The sequence below is a fragment of the Ruditapes philippinarum genome, unplaced genomic scaffold, assembly GCF_026571515.1.
Source record: "Ruditapes philippinarum isolate M1 unplaced genomic scaffold, ASM2657151v2 ctg723_1_1_1_1, whole genome shotgun sequence".
Taxonomy (NCBI): domain Eukaryota; kingdom Metazoa; phylum Mollusca; class Bivalvia; order Venerida; family Veneridae; genus Ruditapes; species Ruditapes philippinarum.
Window position 1 is genome coordinate 665,097 of NW_026866929.1, and position 21,737 is coordinate 686,833.

At 33.5% G+C, this 21,737-nt stretch overlaps 1 protein-coding gene across 1 annotated transcript in view; it reads right to left on the reverse strand.

Moving 5' to 3' along the window:
• LOC132734231 (intermembrane lipid transfer protein VPS13B-like) overlaps positions 1 to 20,607 on the reverse strand; it is a 50,646-nt gene extending 30,039 nt beyond the window's left edge. The window contains 26 exon segments of the mRNA XM_060720935.1: positions 315 to 1,011; positions 1,418 to 1,532; positions 2,636 to 2,741; positions 3,264 to 3,432; positions 3,929 to 4,535; positions 5,035 to 5,155; positions 5,845 to 6,196; positions 6,634 to 6,857; positions 7,487 to 7,709; positions 8,567 to 8,751; positions 9,131 to 9,307; positions 9,623 to 9,790; positions 10,281 to 10,415; positions 10,871 to 11,049; positions 11,772 to 11,896; positions 12,204 to 12,383; positions 12,766 to 12,941; positions 13,410 to 13,592; positions 15,722 to 15,818; positions 16,593 to 16,736; positions 17,549 to 17,755; positions 17,945 to 18,144; positions 18,530 to 18,779; positions 19,450 to 19,721; positions 20,170 to 20,180; positions 20,182 to 20,607. Of these exon segments, the coding sequence (XP_060576918.1) occupies positions 315 to 1,011; positions 1,418 to 1,532; positions 2,636 to 2,741; positions 3,264 to 3,432; positions 3,929 to 4,535; positions 5,035 to 5,155; positions 5,845 to 6,196; positions 6,634 to 6,857; positions 7,487 to 7,709; positions 8,567 to 8,751; positions 9,131 to 9,307; positions 9,623 to 9,790; positions 10,281 to 10,415; positions 10,871 to 11,049; positions 11,772 to 11,896; positions 12,204 to 12,383; positions 12,766 to 12,941; positions 13,410 to 13,592; positions 15,722 to 15,818; positions 16,593 to 16,736; positions 17,549 to 17,755; positions 17,945 to 18,144; positions 18,530 to 18,779; positions 19,450 to 19,721; positions 20,170 to 20,180; positions 20,182 to 20,552 (5,674 nt within the window). The 5' untranslated portion in view covers positions 20,553 to 20,607.
• Positions 20,608 to 21,737: the final 1,130 nt, after the last annotated feature.

Below are 21,737 nucleotides of genomic sequence, written 5' to 3' on the forward strand. Positions count from 1 at the left end.
TGACATCACCACAAGAAAAATTCTGTAAATATTTATTGGAATTTACCTAAAATGTTCAATGTATAAAAAAAAGTGGGGCAGTCTTTTATATTTTTTTCTGCAAATTTACATGTTATCAGAAACATTTTCCTATATCAACTGTTGGTCAATCACCATTATAACATGATGAGTCAACCTTTGAAATATATAGTCAATTCAGCTCAACTTGACAATAAAAAAATGAACATGTCACTTTAAGAAATACAGAAAGCATATCAAATATTAGCCCTATATTTATGTACTCCTAATACATTAAAATGATATAAATTATTCACCTGGAATTAAGGTTTTCTCTGGTGTTCCTTTAATCAAGATATCGTAACAAGACATCTCAAACTTTTGATGATCAAGCTGACATGATAGTACTGTATGAGGCTGAGAGATGTAGAAGAACAGGAATGGTTCTAAACAAGTAGTTCCTGCTGCTATAACCTTTGCCTCTGTGTCTGTATTCATCTTATACATATTCATAAGGTACGGATCCTCATAGCCAATATGCTCGTAATGCATAGCATCTGCCCCTTCTTCAAGTCCCGTATCAACCCTCCATTCCAGGTCTTGTTTAGAACACTTTTTCTTTTTCTTACTGTTGTCATGTTTACCTGTCTCTTGTTTCACCTCAATTTCTGTTTTCTTATGTGTATATAAAGTGCATGAAATGCGACCTGCTGTTAAAAGTAGGTCAACTGGTGTCAAGGTCATTCTGGTGTCAGTCTTATTTTGACCTTGACCTGCATTATCTTGTTTGAAAGTTGACCGCTGTAATGTGACAGCTGACACTTCACTGCCTATGCCACTATCTTGTAATGAAACACTCTCCTCATTGTCGTCACTTTTTTCTGCACTAATTTTCAGAGTTTTCAAGGTCTCTGTGACCTTCCTATGCATTAAATGAATCTGATTGGTGCTTATATTAAGGTCAAGGTCACTGACAACATTAAACTCCATTCCATACCCACACACTAAATTAGCCTGAAAAAAAAGAAACAGAATAGAAAATTTGTATTAACTTACCATCAATTCATGATGAAAATTAAATTGTTTAAGCTAAGGTAGCTTACAATCACTGAAGCAGGTTTGTTTATTTCCTTAGTTTTAACACTAATCTTATTACATTTTTGACCATATCTCAGTGTAAGAAATAAAATGTGCAACTTCATAAAAGGGGTTAATTTGCTCTCTGATTCATAAATCTAAGATATTTGCAAGGCAAATAGTATCCTAAAATAAAGAATGTTTTTAAAACCAACAAACATTAACTGTATATGTTTCTTGCCCAAATGAGATGTCAGCAGTTAAGGCAATCATATATTAATTAAGCAAAATATTTATGAATGCATTCATTAAAAAGATTACATATACCAGACTACTAACTAACCTTCAGGTCAGCATTCCCTAACACCGGGGTATAGTTAACTAAGGCTGGAGCCAGCACTAGTTTCAGGTCACAAGGAGACAACAAGGGGAATAACTCTATGTCTTTATGTTCATCTCTGAAATAACATTTTAAACATTTTAAATAAAGTCACCAGCATAATTAACAATCATTAAGAATTGCTTGCAATGAATGATATTTTGCATAATAAGTAAGTAGTATGATGATTATTATGTATTTTTTGTATAATTATGTTCACTGCTCTGTAATCTACATAATATTTTGCCATGTATTCTGTTTGTGTATGGGCCAGAGGCTGTAAATAACACAATTAAGAATAGAAATATGCATAATGCAACAATGGAATCATTTGGTTCAACTCTTTGTTCCTTACCACACCATAAATGGTCTTGTCTGACTTATGATCTGGAAAAAGCTATTTATCATTTTTAGGGAAAATTTTAAAACTTGTACTGACTGAATAATGAACAATCAAGATAAAGCTAACCTTGATTTGCACTGGTTGCATGAGTAAAATGGGTTGCTGCCAATAAGGGTTGATAGTTTCATGATACACACAAAACTTATACTTCATATATGAAAAAATAGAGTGCAAGAAAAAAACCTGTGCCATTATCTTAACAACTTGATGATGTAACCTGATTAGTTTTCAACTTTAAATGAGCCGCGTCATGACAAAACCAACATAATGGGTTTGCGACCAGCATGGATCCAGACCAGCCTGCGCATCCGAGCAGTCTGATCAGGATCCATGCTGTTCGCTATCAGTTTCTCTACTTGTTATATGATTTGTAAGCGAACAGCATGGATCCTGATCAGACTGCGCAGATGTGTAGGCTGGTCTGGATCCATGCTGGTCGCAAACCCATTATGTTAGGTTTGTCATGGCGCGGCTCAAATGTGTTTCTAAATAATATATGCATTTTAACATACACCATCATCAAACTACCATGAAGTATTTTATCAAAATAAATAAGAATTCAAAGTTTTCATTTTGTACAGATTGGAAGGAAAGAGAAAACAGCATGAACGGCACCAGGTGGTTCTGAATTTTTATCAATAGCTACAGGTTTTGGCATTCTTGATCTCTTCTTCAGGCTGACATTTTGTAAGATTATCATTGACATCTATAACAAGTTATTAAATCAAGTAATAGTATTGTTCATGTACATCATGAGTTAATATATATACAAATTTTACCTGATGTTGAGGGAATTCCATTCCACTGCAGGTATCTGGGTACTTGGTGTGGTGACTGATCCTGAATTTTCCTGTGCACTTTGTCTCAACAATTCAGACCAACAACCTAAGAAGATAAGTATCACAGCATTAGTATTCAATATTAAAGTTGCCATTCAAATGATAAGTTAAAGATTCAAAGCAACAAAGCACTTTTTATCCAATAATTTAATATGTCAACAATTTTAAAGATGATAATAATTCAAAGAGAGTAACAAATTGATAATTATTCAAAGAGAGTAACAAATTAAGCATAGGAGTGTGATTAAGTTACATCAAGAACAGAACCTAGTGTAAAACCCATTAAGATGGACCCAATAAAACAGAACTTGGTTTTACACTAATAAAATTTTTTAAATCACTTGAACCTCACCGCTATGGGCTCTAATCCTGATAGGGACTTTGGATTCATTCATATGAGGAAGCTAGCCTACGAAATGTTGGTGGTTCTAATCAGGTGCCCATCCAGGTCTGATATAATGCACGTAAAGCACCTGAGGTTTTACGGACCACCAGTAAAGCATGAAAGTCGCCATATGACCTTTACTGTGTCGCTGTGACATAAAAACCAACAAACAAAAATAACTACCTGAAGTAAAGCTAAGTCCTTTAATATCAACTTGGAATTGTTTATCAGACATGGCAGCACCAGACTCTGATGTGATCCCTAGCTGGACAGCTTTCTGGTATAGCTCTTTATCCACCGCATACCGGGGTAGCGGGTTGTCTGCATGAGGTGTTATATTCATTGACTGTATCTAACAAAAGACATAAATAATCAAATAGTTGTACATGTATTTAAAGAACTGAAAATTCGACATGTAAAATTTGTTATTTTTCTCATTTTATTTCTGTATTGGGTGGGTTAAGTCACTGAGTTATGAATAAATAGTTAACCTTCAAAAACTTCTAGACAATATATTCTCCCCCATCCCCTCCCCCTCAAAACTCCTTCATCACTTCTTCATGCATAGGTGCACATTTAAGACCAAACATTCATTTAAAATACTGTTCCTTATCAGTAAATATACATGTACAACTAACAATATCTATCTTATTATTTATTTCCAATAAATGCATACAATAAATGACGAATTTGACTGTTATGCATGTCATAGTAGCAATTTACTCTGTAAAATCATACCATAAACATGGGGAAATAAATATGTAAGGACATACTTCTTAACTAGGCAAAGAGAAAAACTTTTAAATAAAGTTGACCAATGAATAGTTTATAGAAATCTGGTAACTTACCTGGAACAGGAGCATGTCATTTTCAATAGTAGTTGAAATCTTTTCTTTCTTATGTTTGCTCTCAGTTTCCTCCCCTGGTATAAATATTCTCACATTTGATACATCAGCATACAGCAAAGGGAGGTTACATGTATTCAAAGAAGGTGCTACAGATTTATCTCCCTTGAATGGGGTGGCTGTTTTCCCAGCTTTTGTTGTTTTCGGAAGTTCCATATGATTCAAGCTGCTTAAAATGGCAGACACTGGTTCCATGCACAGAATAAAGTCGCATGGTGCTATAGATAAACAAACTTCACTGACATATTGATTAAAATAGAACTGATGAGTGAAATCACCTCCATTTAGCATGTCCACATTTGGTATATCAATATTTAACTTCTGTAACCTTTTCTTTACGTTTTTTCTCAGAGCTCTTGTAAATGTTAGTGAAGAAAATACATGAGTTTGCTCCCTTTGAGGCTGGTTCCCCTGGTAAATAGTGAGAGGAGAGGAACCGTGGTCACTGCGCCATAAACGTGATGTAACAATATGGGTATCGTGGGTCAGGTTGTTACGACAACTCATTAATAAACCTTCCTGTATACCTTTCTGCCATTTTTCTTCTCCACTGAAAATCAAACAAAATAAAGTCCTTCATAAATGTGAACATTTTCTTTGTTGTAACTAAAGCATTTGTCATATATTAATTTCATAATAGTCCATTGTCAATTAAATGGGTTTTAATATCTAAACACTTACATGAAATAGACTACAGTGTATATAGATCTGACTGAAGCATATGGCTACCCTAGCTCTATACGCTGAACAAAAGCCTGTTCTTACAGCTCATTTTCAAAAAAATAAAATCATTGACCATTAAAATATTACCAATATTTCAGCATCAAACCAAAAACGAAAATATGTAGAAAATAACTCAAAAATAAAACAGCCAATACAAAAATAACAGTAGTCACTGACAGGGATTATAATATAGTATCACTAATGAGCTATGAATCCAAATAAAAATAGTGCTGGTGATTTAGATTATTTTTTTACAAATAATCCTGTACCAAATTACAGCCAAACTGTCAATACAGTTTTCTTATGTTGAATTTTTTTTACTATACCTCTTTCTCTTGTAATGAGATACATTAGCTCCTCCCATATTCAACTTTAGTTTAGAATACACGTCCTGTACATCAACTGAAAGTGTTATGTCTTCAAGGAGAGCACTAACCTTTGTTTCATCTGTAATAGAGGTTAAAGGTTAATTATAGATGAACCTGTATGAAAGATACCTCTAGATAAAGCTCATATATTAGAAATCTATCACTTTTGATCAACAATTTCTCCGAACAATTTCTCCATGTTAAATAGACATGTCCCAACAAAATGACAAACCTAAGCTGCATGACAACATACAGAAAACCTTTAACTGAAAGCCATCAATTCATATACTACAACATTTAAATGTTGTCTTCATTTAATAAACATAATCATATTGCAAAAAGTGACTTGTTTTTAGGTTCTGTTTGTATACAGAAACCAGATTTTTCTTTTCTTTTGTTGCCTGGTCATTGTTGTCAAAAATCACTATTGTTTATCCTTGTTTTAATTTATATCATATAAAATTAAGAAAACTGAGCATGATTTAAGAAATTATAAGTCATTAAATAATAAAACAATCAGTAAATAAATTTGAAGATTGACCATAAAAATGGGTTAAAGTATCATCTCTACATGTGAATGCATTATTTATCTGTACATTTGTTTATTACTTCAACCGACTTTACAATATTCAAGTCATAACAATACAATGTTTTCCTTTTTTTCTAGAGTCCTTTTACAGAGATAAAACATTCAGTCAACCTATAGATGATAACAAAATGACCATTTATTTTACTGGTCTACAAATATGTATAGTATAAGTTACACACCTTGTTTTCCTTTCAGATAAAGCCTCATCTCACATTTTGGTAATGTCCACTGTAACCATAGTGACAACTTCACTCCCTCCCCTGCTGATTCCATGATCTCCAGCTCTCTGCTGGGGGTATCAAGGGAGGTAATGTCACCTGATGTCTGAGTATAAGGGACATCACTCTGACTGACTGAGCCAGCACTTGCTACATGAGCAGACGGACATTGGTTTTGATAATGTAAAGGTTCTGATACAGATTTCGAGGCTTTGCTTTCAGATGCCACACATCTGGAAATGTCATTAGCACAGGATATTGCTTGCTGACAGGTTAAAATTGTGTTACCTGCTACATCAACAAGAAGCTTGACCTGTAAAAAAACCAATTTCCAATAAAACAACATCAATGCTGGTTTATTTCTGATTTCAAAGCTGATTTTTTTTATAAAATTACTCAAGCACAATTTCAAAATGTTTTCTGCACAGTCATATACAGTAGATCTAATAGTTGGTACTTAACATCGAGTAGTTCAGTTACAGAACAAACTCTTTTTTCTTCTTCTTCTATAAATGAATATCATTTGAATACAAAATGCGAACAGTCACAGTTAAACATGTCCTGCCAAGGATATAAACGCACAAACAGATGGCACATACACATAACTCTTTCCTCCTTTTCCAGCAAATTCAGCAGTACTGCCGAAAGAATAAAATAGCACAATCACTTGTCAAATTTTGAATGAAAATAAAGTATTTTTCCCTATTCTAATCCAACTAGATAACTGAAAATACTTGTAAGTTACGTTACCTGTTCCATGGAAGTTGAGAGTGTAACAGAACGCATGTCTGTATGTAGACACAGTCCCAGGGCTGATATTGTATCTGATGTGGGTGGGGTATACTTGTAGCTTACACCAACAGTACATGACACAGTTGTCGGTTTCAACAACTGCAGAGCTCTTAATTTTTGAGAACTATGAACTGTGTACACACAGCAATTCTGTAAACTAACATTCCATGGTATTTTATCACCTGTGAATTAGAAAAAATATATATCATACAATTATAAAAAAAGTGAAAATCTATCACTGGCAAAATATACAATTACTAGAAATATGTCAATAGGACATGGATGTCTCTACATTCTACTGTTTTGTCTGTCTACAGACAGACAGCAGGACAGACAGACAGGTAGTGAGGGTATACAATTTTTAAAGCTATTACAAACATATTGTATTATTTTTCTTACTGTCATATCAAGAGGCATTTTATCAAAAAGTTTCTGTTATTTTCTTACTGTCATATCAAGAGGCATTTTATCAAAAAGTTTCTGTTATTTGAAAACATGAGTGTTTTCAGTAAACACAATAACATACTGCCTAACAAATATATTCTGCTGATATTTCTAGTATGTTTAGCAATGATTTTATGTACATGCCATGGGCTTTATGGGACATTATAATACAATTTTCTTTTAATTTTGATACTTTAGTATCATTTTTATTAAAATATGAAGTGACAAGTCAAAAGGAACTGTTAACTTTGATACAAATTATTCCAGTTAAATCATTTTCAAGCTTTTTCACAAATGAAAGCTTCCATAAGGAAATTATGTTTAAAGAATTTTCATTTGCAAAAAAGTTTTTCTAACTATTCATTACCAACTAGAGAACCTTCCACACTGGTAATAGGGATATCTGGTATTGTAGACATTGGTTTTATTGCCGCACTTTGAATGACAACACGAGGCAGGCAAACAACAAGCGTATCACAAAGTGACTTTGACCTTGCCATAGACTGGAAATTTCCAACAATATTTGTACTCGGATCATCCATTTCTACATGCTGCTTTGGCAAGAACATACAGATTTTCTTCATTTCTACCTACAAGTACAAGGAAACAAGCATTTCCATCATTTCTGCTAATAAATACAAAGAAAACAGTTTTCTATTTCTAAGAGTTCTAAATAAAATAGTGAAACTAGTGCCAAAATTACACATCAAGTGATATGAGAGATCCTAAAGTTCATACTGTCCACAGAAATTACTCGTTGTGTGCTAAAATATGTAAAATAACCTTTAGTTAAATAGTAGCTGGGTAGACTTATGGTGATATAAAAGAAAATTGGGTGATATTTTATCCAACACATATACAATGTCACATGGATTTGAAATATCTACACATTTATTAAACTTACACATTATGTTTGTTACATTTGATTTTTAATGATTTCTTTACTCAGAGATTTGCAGCTTCAAGACATTTAAACTAACAACAAATGAGTAAGTTAAATTCATAATTACAGGACATGCAAGCATTTTAATAATTAACAATCTTTTAAGCATAACTGGGTTATTAACCGGAAATTAGAATTTTCAACATGTGATCTATTTATGATCCAAATACAGAATGAACTAAAACTTTAGAGGTGAAAAAGACAATAAGGATTACTGCCAAAGATGTTACAGCACATGTGAACTAAGGGATGGATGTCCTAGTGGTAAAAGGATTTTACCACTAACTTGGGGATCATGGGATAGAGGCCTACAATTAGTTCCTGGATAAGAACTTAAAAGTGGCTGAAATAAGCTTTAAAAAAAGCATAATAAAAATGTTTAAATTTACTAATGCATTTTTTCTTTCAACACAAAAACAAATAATTATAACACAACAAATATATTCCTAATAGCATCAAATTGTTTTGCTAAACTAAAACATATTTTCTGTAGTTGTTTGTTACCTGGACTTGTAGAACTCTGATCAGGGGGAATATGCTTGCAAACGTCTGTCCGATACCAGATTGCTCTGGATCATCAGAAGATTTTTTGTCCTGGTTTCCAGATGGTAAAGTTGACTGTTGCCCGGTTGTAAGACTCCTTGTTAAACTCAATGTTTGTCTCTTTGATCCACTGCTTGGAACAGACACTGTTTGGTAAAACAAAGTTCTTTTTTCGGTTTTGATAAATAAGAAAAACCAACTGTTACTTATAAACATATCATGTACACATGTACATGTATTACAAAATAAATAGTTGTTGTTTTTTTTCTTTAAGAGCCATATTTGCCTGATCATTTGAGCTGGTTGGTGGTAATCTTCAAACTTCATGGAAATTTTCAAATAAAAGTACAGTACAGATTAAGATTGAGAACATTAAACAATTTTGTCAATTGGAAGAATGCCTAGATGTGGCTTGGTTTTTATGCAAATAAAATCACTGTCACTTCTGTAACTGGATGTGTAAGTACATGTACTTGCCCTTTAGAAGGAAAATTCACAGAAAATATCTAAGATATCAATACTTGCCTTGTGAGACATTTGTTTGCAATGGTGATGCCATCTTAGCCAATTCAAGGTCTAGTTCTATCTTTGGTTCCTTGGACTGTACTATTCTGGTAACAGGCTTGTAACTAAACCAAGTCTGTAGAACCGGGCTCAAGCTTACAGCAACACCTTCAACATTTATCAAGACCAAAGCTGGAGCTGAAATATCAATAAATGTATAAAACCATCATCAATAAAGTTTATGCAAAAAATAGTGAATCATAAACTTGTTGATTTATTGAACTTTTATTCTCTTTTGACTCATTTTTTCTATCATTACAATAGGATGCAAAAAAGCAAGTGACACTGCTGTATAAACATGTTTACATTATGAATAACTTCTAATGAAACGACAATTAATTTTCAAATGTAATTACTAATAATAATTATCATTATTAATTGCTTTGATTAAAAAACACCCCCACAAACCCTATCTCTGGACAAATCATATAGCTTTATTTCTGCAAAACTCACCTTGAACTTGGTCATATTTCCGTGGTAACTGGTAGGTGAACACCAAGCAGTCATTCTTTACATCCTCCACTAATGAAGAGTTCTCACTAATTAACCAATCAGTGGTGTGCATATCATCTGTGTTGCATGGACAGGAAAATATTGGAGTTATACTGGTTTTCTGTCCATCTGTCAAATAACAAAGGCATATACACTTGTTAACAGTATAAACGCTAGCTGGGATAATGAGTTGCTTATAGCAACAGTATAGTCAGAAGAGCCTACACTTTCATACAGTCTGACCAAACTCATCTAAATATTGACTGAGATTTTTTGTGGCACCTACTCTATAAATATAAGATGGCAACCTTCTAGCTTTAATTGTGGAATAACACCTTATGTCCCCCTTTGTGTATTAATCTAGACATAAAAATGTGTGTAAGTAGAACCTGCATAAGCTAGCTGGATAGCTTCCTCACATCAAAATCCTTCACAAGATTCATAAATATAGCAGTCAGCAACCTGTACCACTGTTTCACAGAAGCCCCCACTAAGTAATGAGGTTCTACATATCTAATTATCAAGGCATTTGATTAAGAACAAATATTTGTTAATGAGTTAACCATATCTGTATAGGAGATATCTATACAAGAGAACAAACATATTTAAAACAGCTTACCATATCTATATAGAAGAGTATGTAGAGAAGACACAGTAGCTGAGCAAGCTGTCACCATATCATTTCTACATGTTTTCATCTCAAATCCTGACAGTGTGATCTCTAGTACAGCATACTTAGAACGTCCATCTGTCTCTACAATTGTAAATGTACAATATTTGGCTATATCACTTGTTATGTTCACATATTAAAATATCAATCAAAGCTGTATAACTCTTTATAATATAGACAGAACATGCTAGAGACATAGGTAGATAGTTTCACTTAATGCACAACATGAGCAAGCTGTGCATGTTTGCTCTTAAGTTCTTTCTTCTGCTAACAGGTGGTCTAATTCATATTTACTAACAGAACTAATTTGCTGACTTGGGGTCCTTTTTGCTGAAAGATGATTCATTTCAATTTTGCTGAAAAGAAGGCTCTCAAGATAAGAAATATGCACAACAATTGTTCTAATAAGAAAATAAATTTTCCAAAATGGTTACACCCATTTTGCTGCACAAACCATTGACTTTTTGACACTATCTGTAGTAAGTAAAACTACTTTGAAAAGGTAAGATTAATGATGGACAATGGAAATATGTACATACCATGTGATGGAAATAAGTCTTCTAATAATGAGCTAGCTAGGATGTCAGCCGGTTTAGGATTATTCTGTTTCCATGACGACACAATTTCCATGACAACATGGAGGGCAGGTTTTGATAAGCTTAGAGATATCTGAGGCAGCTCATACACTTTCTCCAACTTTGGTAGATATGAATTTGTCCTATAGTAATAGAATCAATTTAGATACAGTTATCTATTTTGCGTGCCATTAGACACAACTTGCACATACCACCAGCAGAGAGTAAGGTCAGTGTACAGAATGCAAGTCTTTGCAGCCTTATGAGACTAAAAACTGTTGTCAACTTACTTTAAGCTTATTTAGTATTGAAATCCTTTACATTTACAATGGACAGTTTAGAATTTAAAGCTAGGCAAATCAATTATGCAACATGAGCAGTAAAAGAATTAATTGTTTTCTTTACAACAATTATACTTGCAGCTTTTCTGCTGATTTACTTTTAAAAGACTTCTACAACTTATAATTTGGTATTGTTCATTGCTTATGAAAAGGGTTTCAGGACTAGAGTACTAAACATTCTAGATGTTATCAAAGACTTTAGAGATTTATATCTTATTTGATGATTTAGCAAATATAAAACTAAGTCAACTTGCACAAGTGTATACAGTATTGTTAAACTCAGCAGTAAGGGCTGTATAATTTTGGTACTTCATTGTTACATCATTACAAGACCATTACAATAGCTTCAATAACAAGTCCTGATAGAAATGCAAAGGAAAGAAAGTAATTAACATGTATACAAAATCCAAAGTTAAAAGTTATTAATTTTGTTTATGTAAACAAGGTTTGGTTTGGATAAAAAAGAATGCATGTTACCAATATTCTAATAATCATTGCAAATAAAGTGATAAAACAACACATACCAATACATTGGCAGGATCAATTTTCTAGTATACATAGCCCCACTTGTTGGTGGCAGAATGGTAAGTACAGGTGACCTTGACCCAGTACTATCCACTTTAGTCACACCCACTTGAAAACCAAATAACTGAAAGTATAGAAGTAAACTAAATTGATGAAAATGTACATTTATTCTTAAAACATAATCAAAAACCTTGAAAAGATATCAAACAAATCTGTAGAATTCATAAAAGCTGCCAAACACATACCTATCTTAAAGTGTATCAAACTCTATCTATTTCCTTAAAGGGAATGCTTATAGATGAGAAATATTTTTCAGTAATTCTCATCAAATTTAGGGGTAATAACTTCCGAAATAGTAAAGAAATATAGAGAAAAGAATAGAAGAAATATAACATTTTCAAATGAAATATGACTGTCATTCTACCATTTACCTTCATTTGTGTATGAGAGTGGCAGTGGTGTAGTAAGTTACTGGATGGACCGGCTATCTTACTGACAAGCTGTACCAGTCTACGTGGGTACATCGGTGATGTAATCTGAAGATCAAACCTCTGACTCATAACCTGTACCGCAAACAGTGGGTGTAATACTGGAGCCTGCTGGGGCTTGTTCTGAAACAGTGATAAAATCAGAAATATTATGGCACAAGAATAAATCAAGAAAAACACTGTAACAAAATAATTTTACCCTCGGGTCTAATAAATCAAATGCTTGAAAACTGATAATCATACACATGTATATTTCATGTCATTCCTTTATGATTGTTACGGTAAGGAATGACAGTCAGTTTGTTCAACTGATCTTAAAACACTTTCATGTAAACAAGCAAGTAGTACCTAAAGAACAAGCATGATAAGAACGAATCCAGGGACATTGCCAGTATTTCTGCCAACCAGTGTTATCTGAAACAGTATAACAAACCAGAAAAATCCCCTTAAGCTAAAAGTATAGAATATAAACAAAGGAGGATTGTCCTTCAATATAAATATACACCTTATGATGTGAAGATCTATAGGATTTCTTGGCAATATCACAGTGAGCATGTTCAGCGGAGAGAATGGATATGATTGGCTGAAGCAAGGTCAGGTGGTACATTCTTGTAGGAATATACTCCTCCAGGGATTTCATTTGATCTTCAGTAGGATGTGGTCTACTCTCATCAACAGTTTCTATAAATATAACCATGATAGTCTAATAAAATATCATCCATTCATCCTTACAAAGAAAATATCTAAGTTCAAGTTTATTGCATAAATAGGCCAACAGCCTAAAACAAATATTATTCAACAATATCTAACAACAATATCTAAAATTAAAAGTGACATGTGAAGTCAAGAATCACTTTTTAGTTTATTATATACATGTTTATCACATTACCATGTCACTTGGCTCGTCAATGAAAAATTGAGTATTTTTCACTTTTAACAGTCTATATTTTAAGTATGTGATAAATAGATTATTATATTTGTGTAGCTTCATTACTCATTCAATAAATTCAGTACTGAACTTACACACCACTTCAGCTATGTCATATAAAATAAGAGAAACTATAAAATTTATATCATGAGACAAAGGTTTCTATTAAAATTTCAGGCATAATAACTATACAAGTAAAGGTCCAATAAATAACAATGTACCTTTACGTGGTTTAGAATAAGATTCATATTCATATTTGTAAGCAGCATCTAGTAGTTTCTGTACTCTGTGTACAGTTGTACTTGACACATTCAGATGACATTGACCAACAACAAATCTTGCTAGGGCATTTTCTTGTACAAATACGGTAGAATCATCTTGGCTGGATACAGACGACTTACTGCCTGATAATAAATTGAAAAGCATTTTTATTTTGTTACAATACTATTTATTTTCATAACAAATCTTCAAAATAAGACACCCCCTCCCTCAAAAAAAAACAAAACAATAACAAACAAGAGGGCCATGATGGCCCTGAGGTCGCTCACCTGTATATAGGCCCCCCCCCCCCAACGTTGCAGGGCCAATTTAACCCAAGGGCTTTTATTTGCACAATCTTGGTAGACACCCATAAGAAGATGTTTCATGCTAAACATCTAAGCTCTAGCTCATTGGGCTTTTTAAAAGAAGATTTTTTTTAAGTTTTTACTATACACATATAGTTAAAAACAATGACACCCCTTGGGCCGGGCCAGTTTTGACCCCAGGGCTTTTATTTGAACAAACTTTGTAGACACTTACTAGAAGATGTTTCATGCTTAATATCTAAACTCTAGCTATTTGAGTTTTTTCAAAGAAGATTTTAAGTTTTTGCTATGCACATATAAAGAAAATCAATGACCCCCGGGGCGGGGCCAATTTTGACCCCAGATCTTTTATTTGAACAAACTTTGTAGACACTCACTAAAAGATGTTTCATTCTTAATATCTTAACTCTAGCTATTTGGGTTTTTTCAAAGAAGATTTTTTAAGTTTTTGCTATACACATATAAGGAAAATCAATGACCCCCGGGGCGGTGCCAATTTTGACCCCAGGGCTTTTATTTGAACAAACTTGGTAGACACCTATTAGAACATGTTTGATGCTAAATATCTTAGCCATAGCTCTTTGATTTCTTTAAAAGAAGATTTTTTAAGTTTTACTATATGCATATAGGGGAAAATCAATGACCCCCCGGGCGGGGCCAATTTTAACCCAGGGCTTTTATTTGAACAAACTTGGTAGACACTTATTAGAACATGTTTCATGCTAAATATCTTTAGCTCTAACTCTTTTGGATCTTTAAAAGAAGATTTTTTAAGTTTTTACTATATGCATATAGGGAAAATCAATGACCCCCCGGGGCGGGGCCAATTTTGACCCCAGGGCTTTTATTTGAACAAACTTGGTAGACACCTATTAGAACATGTTTGATGCTCAATATCTTAGCCATAGCTCTTTGAGTTCTTTAAAAGAAGATTTTTTAAGTTTTTACTATATATGCATATAGGGAAAATCAATGACCCCCTGAGGCGGGGCCAATTTTGACCCCAGGGCTTTTATTTGAACAAACTTGGTAGACACCCATTAGAACATGTTTCATGCTAATATCTTAGCTCTAGCTCTTTGGGTTCTTTAAAAAAAGATTTTTTAAGTTTTTACTATATGCATATAGGGAAAATCAATGACCCCCCGGGGCGGGGCCAATTTTGACCCCAGGGCTTTTATTTGAACAAACTTGGTAGACACTCACTAGAAGATGTTTCATGCCAAATATCTAAGCTCTACCTCTTATGGTTTTTGAAAAGAAGATATTTAAAGTTTTTTCTTTCGGTTGCCATGGCAACCAGAGTTCTGCATGGAATTAAATTCTTTGAACAATTTTTAAAGGTGACCACCAAAGGAACATTCCTGTGAAGTTTGGATGAAATTGGCTTAGTGGTTTATGAGGAGATGTCATTTAAAGTAAAAGTTTTCGGACGGACGACGGACGGACGACGGACTGACGGACGCCGGACGAAAAGCGATCACAAAAGCTCATCCTGTCACTTTGTGACAGGTGAGCTAAAAACAAAACAACAAAGTACAATTTGAATATGTATTTTATATGTACAGGGATATATATATTTGGTCTGTATATAAGCGTTACATCTGCACCAATACCGCCATAAAAAGACTTTCCCATGTCATTGGTGAAATAGATATCTAGGTACCCTTCACAAATTATTTATCTATAGCTTAAAAGATTGCTTATTTACGTTGAAACGGTCTGAAGTGCCAAGTATAAGGTTTAAATAGTAATTCAATAATATTGTAAGATCTTTCGATTAAAGGTACTACTTAAATATTGAGGGAGAGGGAAGAGCAACATGCTAGTAATTAAGATACTAATATCTGCCTCTGAGCTCGCTGGTCATAGGTTCAAACATTAAATAAGAATTTGATTTGAGGACATGAATGACTAAATTCAAATGTATATATAAATGTACATACTTGCTTGCGGAGTTTTCTCATGAGGCTTTACCATACTGTATAAACTATCAAGCCAAAAAAATCCAAACTTCTGCACACCATATTGTTCTGTATACACCTAAATAAAATAGAATATTACTGTTACTATGTCATGTATGTATTCATCTTCAACAGAAAACATATATATGATTAAAAGAATCTAATCTTTGCAACAAAGAAATGATCTTGACACTTTTATCTCAACACATTTTTTACAATACATCAGCAAATTACAGAAGGACTATAGATCAAACAACAAAATAGAGAAAAACAGAATCCCTAAAGAACACCCAAAACAACTAAATTAAAAATGTTGCAGGTTGGTTTGATTGTGCCCGTTAATGGACCATACTGGAAAATGCAAGTTACTGTCCAAGCCCCCTCGCACCTGCTTAAGCAGAATTCAACATTTAAACACGAAAATGGTAAAATTTTTAATTTAGAAACAACTGCAGATGTGTTCATACAGCGGTCACCATGGAACAGTCAATGTGACACTTTTGTGTCATTCCATGAAAAATGGCGTACACAGTTTAAGTATAGGTTAGAGTGCATATTGGGTGTTCTTCGTAAATAAGAAAGCTAAAAAGGAGCGGAGCTTGCGAAGCGACTGTAGCTTTCTTAATTACGAAGAATATCCAATATGCACTCTAACCGGCTTAGTGCTCCCCCCACTTGCGTTTTATAATATAAAACGTCCAGTTTATATAAAATCTGTTCTATTAAGATTTGTAACCTGAAAATTTGAAAAATCCTCGTCGGTGATTGGCTTAAAAAAATTGGTGAGCACTAACATTGAATACTTCATCATTATAAATAAAGTTGATGTCAACTATTACAACTGTGAACATACCTGTCTATGTTCATCAAAGTCCAGTATTTTAGATATAGGTATGCCCAGGTTTTCCGGACACTGTTGGTCAAACAAAGACTGACAGATATAATTTGTTGTAGTCTTATTAACAAGGTTGTCTCCCCCTGACAGCAGCACATTGTTCTGAAAAATATATTTACATCCTTAGATTATAATAAATGATAAAGATTATATAAATTCTGAACTATTGCATCATCGTTAAAAAGATTAATTTTCATTTTCTGTTTCACAAGGAAACAGTACTTCAGACATTCAGTCACTTGACAACAATGTCCTGTCAAATGTCCTTTCATTATTATAATAATAATAATAATCAAATTTACGTTTTCCAATAGTTATAGATACTTTGAATAATTAATTAAATAAATTTTTGTGAGGAAAGCTTGTAAATAATGTATTTTGGAACTTCAATTATGTATTGTATTGTATGTTTGACTAAAAAGACGTTTTCAGGAGTTTTCGTATAGACATATAGGCAAAATTAAAACTGTTCTATAGAATTTCTTTAAACTTGGCATGTTGTTAGAATATGATAACAGAAACATTTTAAGCTAAAAAAAATTGGGGTCACCGTTCTCGTTTTTGAGTTATCTGCCCCTGAATCAGACTTGAAAATCAGAAAATTGTAGATACCATGTTATTACTATAGGCATCTTAGTATGTTACATTTATTGATCTGTTAAATGCATGTCATACAAATACTTTGAGTAAATTAGCAATATATTGTAATAAAATCATTTAGTATCAGAAAGAAAAATATGAATAATGTATATAAAACTGACCAAATGTTAAATTTGTATGTTTGTATTTTCACTCTTGCTATATTTAATGTATGCTGTATATTTGTGTAATGACGAGGAACTGTTATGTTCAAGTCATATTGTATAATAAAATCTGTTCTGTTCTGTTTTACAAAGTAAAATTGAAATACAAACCCTGGAGTTTTCCTCTCCCTCTGCCCCACATATACACGGTCCCTGTGAGTAGATAGCCAGACTGGTCACACCAAACTGTATGTCAAAGAATGTGAGGCCTTGCATTAACATCTCCATGGAAATACCGTCACTTTCCAGGTAAAGGAATGGCTTAAATACAACCTTTCTTGGTCCATAGTGTGCTTTCTCTTTTAAATACTCTGTCAACTGATTAGGAAGGAAAAATAAAAGTTTCAAGTGAATCAACACAAATTAAAGTTATTAAAAGATATAAGAGTTGAAACTTAATGTCTGAAATATTCACATGATTTTAAGACATTAACAAAGAAACAAAACTTCATTTTTATGCCATTCCATTGCAAGATACAGTAAGTATGTTAGAAGTACTCAAATCACCTTAAATTTCACTGTCATTTTATAGGCATACATGCCCAGGGTAAAGATCAATGGGGGTGGCTTTTTTGAATGCTGTGGAAAGGCGTCATCTAGTTCCTCATCAGGTAAAATCTGAGGCACATATGACCACGCCCATGATGCCCAGCCTTGTTGTTGTTCTGCTTCATCCATGGCAGGTGGCGGCTCACCCACAGAACTTTCTGTAATGATAAATATTCATCATAGATTAAATGATGGCCTGTTTTAATGAAATTTAATTGCTCTGATTTTATTTTTAAAACATTTGGAACATGAATGAAATATTTCTAATGAAACTGTTTATACCTTAAGGTCAATCTTAAGACAGACATTTTATTTCAATAAACTTTTCAGAAACTGAATACTAGTAGTATAAACATGAAACATGTTTTACACAATGAAACAAGAATGTCAAAATAAACAATGTCAATAGATACTAATAGACATTTACAAATTCTTCAATATCAATCTTGCTTTATGTAAATAGATAATCCAATTCTATGATGTAAATATAGACAATATAAGACAAAGTATTGCAAAAATATATTTGGTTAATATTATTTTCACCTGTCTTTGATTCCCTATCAACACTTTGCTGATCTGGTTCATCAGTATTTGACTCAATTTTAAACTCCATGGTCCCGTAATACAATGCCAGACAGAGTTCAATGAGACGTATCAACATTGGAAGTTGTGTATCTGTTAGCGAAAGGTCCAGCCGTTCACAGTACACATTCAATTTGGTCTCCAGTGGGTATTTGGAGTGCATGTTTTCATATTTTGTATACAATCTACTGGCAATGCTACATCTATAGACCTAGAAACAAAAACAAAATATATTGTGAGAGATTACATACACAAAAATGAAATTTACAACAGAAAATATATCAAATTAAGAAACCATAAGATGCCTTCCCTTAAACCAATGAAACATTTTAGGAGTGACAAAATATTTGACAAGACAAAATCATTATTCAGTAAATGCCAACTGAATTAACAAGAGCTGTCAGAAGGACAGAGTGCTGGACTATTCCCCTTGCTTGAATAATGCAGAATTCTATAAATTCAAAAAGGGTCATAATTATGTCAAAATCTATGTTAGAGTTATGGATCTTGGGTAGAGTACAATAGCTCTCCCTATTCTTCAAATAGTCAAGCAAAATATTCAACAATGTCCAAATCCTTGCGAATATTTTGTTAATATTCATAAGAAATTATTTCAATAATCTAGTGCAAATGCCAAGAAAAACATTGTTTTTATGAAGTATTATCATGGACTCTCCACTCTTTGAATTAATAAATAACCATTGTAAATTCCAGAGACATAAAATACAGTTCAAAGGACTTTATAGATAAAAAACATTAAGCTGACAAAAGGTTGGACTCATGTCAGACTTGACCTAAATTCTAACAAGTCCTGCTGTATCAAAACTGCAAGAGTCATTGTCTAATTCCAAAGTTAATACAAATCTAGAATCTATACACACCACTGGATCTTGATAGTTTTCAATCTTTCCACTAGCATCTCTTTTATCTAAACAGACTGTTACATCACAGAAATTTACAGTCCGTCTCAATACAAAGTCTGGTGCTGAAAGCTCGATGAAAGATCTATTCCAATCTTTATCTACACTGTAACATTCGGCAGACTTCACATTGAGGGAAAGAACTATGTCATCCTCGACAAACTTTAAAATCAGGTTATTAACAATAATGCTAACATTGTTAACAATCTTGTTCATCAAACTCTGCAGATAGCCTGAAATAATTAAAATACATGTATAGATCTATATTTAGCATAAAGCTTAACTGACAAAAAATGAATAAAGGGTAAAAGAACACTTTCATAAGCTTATTTAGCAATCAATCCAATTCCATCAACTAGTATTCTTTGTTGATAATGATAATTAAAAATTTTGCTTGTACACTAAAAATTAATACAGTGTTTATAGATATATATCTTAACTGATATTTAGAGTTTAATACCAGTAACCTTCTCCCCTGCAAATGGATGTAGTAGGAAGAACTTTTAAAGGTGTATGCAAATATAAAGTTTCCATATATAGCAGTTAAAAATCATAGGTGAACAACTTAATCAAACCTAAACAATTGCTGGATGCTTAGACAAAATTGTAAAGCAGCAAAGGGGTTATAGATATAGCTTGCTGTTCTTAATGAATTTATTTTTATAGATAATATAATTTTACCTGGAGGGAGAAACACTTTCTTGTTTACGTGCTTTTTGTTTCTGACTGTATTTTCCGGGAGTTTCTGATGATGCTCGTGACTTGTCTTTATATGCTGTATCTCTCACTTTTAAGATGCACTCTATTGTGTTAATGGTTACTACAACAGGATCAGATCCTAGCTTCGTCCAGGGGACATGAAGTCGTAGCTCATGTATGTGACCGCTCTGGAAAACTATGGGCAGCTGTATTGCCTTCTCGATCAGGTCAAGACGGAGGTCAAGGTTGTATAATACAGCATCACCTCCCCATAATGAGAGCTGGAAATCCTCTGGGCGTAGTTTGACATATTTGTCTAAGTACCCCATCAGTAAAGGAGTGATATATGATTCTAACTTGAACATTTTTCATATGTTTATGGCTGATGCTGGCTGCAAATAGATAGACTTTTCTGCTTCACATTCTGCAAATATACAAGAATATCTTAGGCCTAAAAAAAAATTGTTTTGTTCGGGACCCTACCTAATAATATACGCCGACCCTACGTTTTTTTTCGTATAAAAAAAAACAACAAAAAAAAAACAAGAGCACCGCTAGGCGGAGCATTATATGCCCGAAAGTGATTTTTTTTTTTTAGTAAAGATGAAGAATTTGTAAGGCATGGGAGTTAAATAAAGTATTAACTCCTTCCCAAAACAATCATCCTTTGAAGTTTCAATATCGTGGTCCAAATGGATCTTATGTTATGCCCCGGAAACTGTTTTCATTTCTAAGGTAATAGTGACCTTGACCTTTGACCTTGTGACCCGAAAATCAATACGGGTCTTCTACCCAATATGGACAAACATACTATGAAGTTTAAACACAGTGGGCCAAATCAAACTTAAGTTATGTTCCAACAACTGTTTTCAGTTTTAAGGTCATAGTGACCTTGACTTTTGACCTTGTGACCCCAAAATCAATAGGAGTCTTCTACCTTATATGGACAATCATCCTATGAAGTTTGAATACTGTGGGCCAAATTGAACTTAAGTTATGCTAAAGACACTGTTTTCAATTTCTAAGTAATAGTGACCTTGACCTTTGACCTTGTGACCCCAAAATCAATAGGGTCTTCAACCCAATATGGACAATCATCCTATGAAGTTTGAACACTGTGGGCCAAATGGAACTTAAGTTATGCTCCGGAAACTGTTTTCATTTTTAAGGTCATAGTGACCTTGACCTTTGACATTGTGACCCCAAAATCAATAGGGGTCTTCTACCCAATATGGACAATCATCCTGTGAAGTTTGAACACTGTGGGCCAAATGGAACTTAAGTTATGTTCCGGAAACTGTTTTCAGTTTTAAGGTATAGTGACCTTGACCTTTGACCTTGTGACCCCAAAATCAATAGGGGTCTTCTACCCAATATGGACAATCATCCTATGAAGTTTGAACACTGTGGGCCAAATGGAACTTAAGTTATGCTCCGGAAACCAAATTGCTAACGGACGGACGGACGGACGGACGGACAGACGGACGCCAGGGGGTATAACATAATATGCCCGAAATTCTTTCGGGCATATAAAAACAAGAGGGCCATGA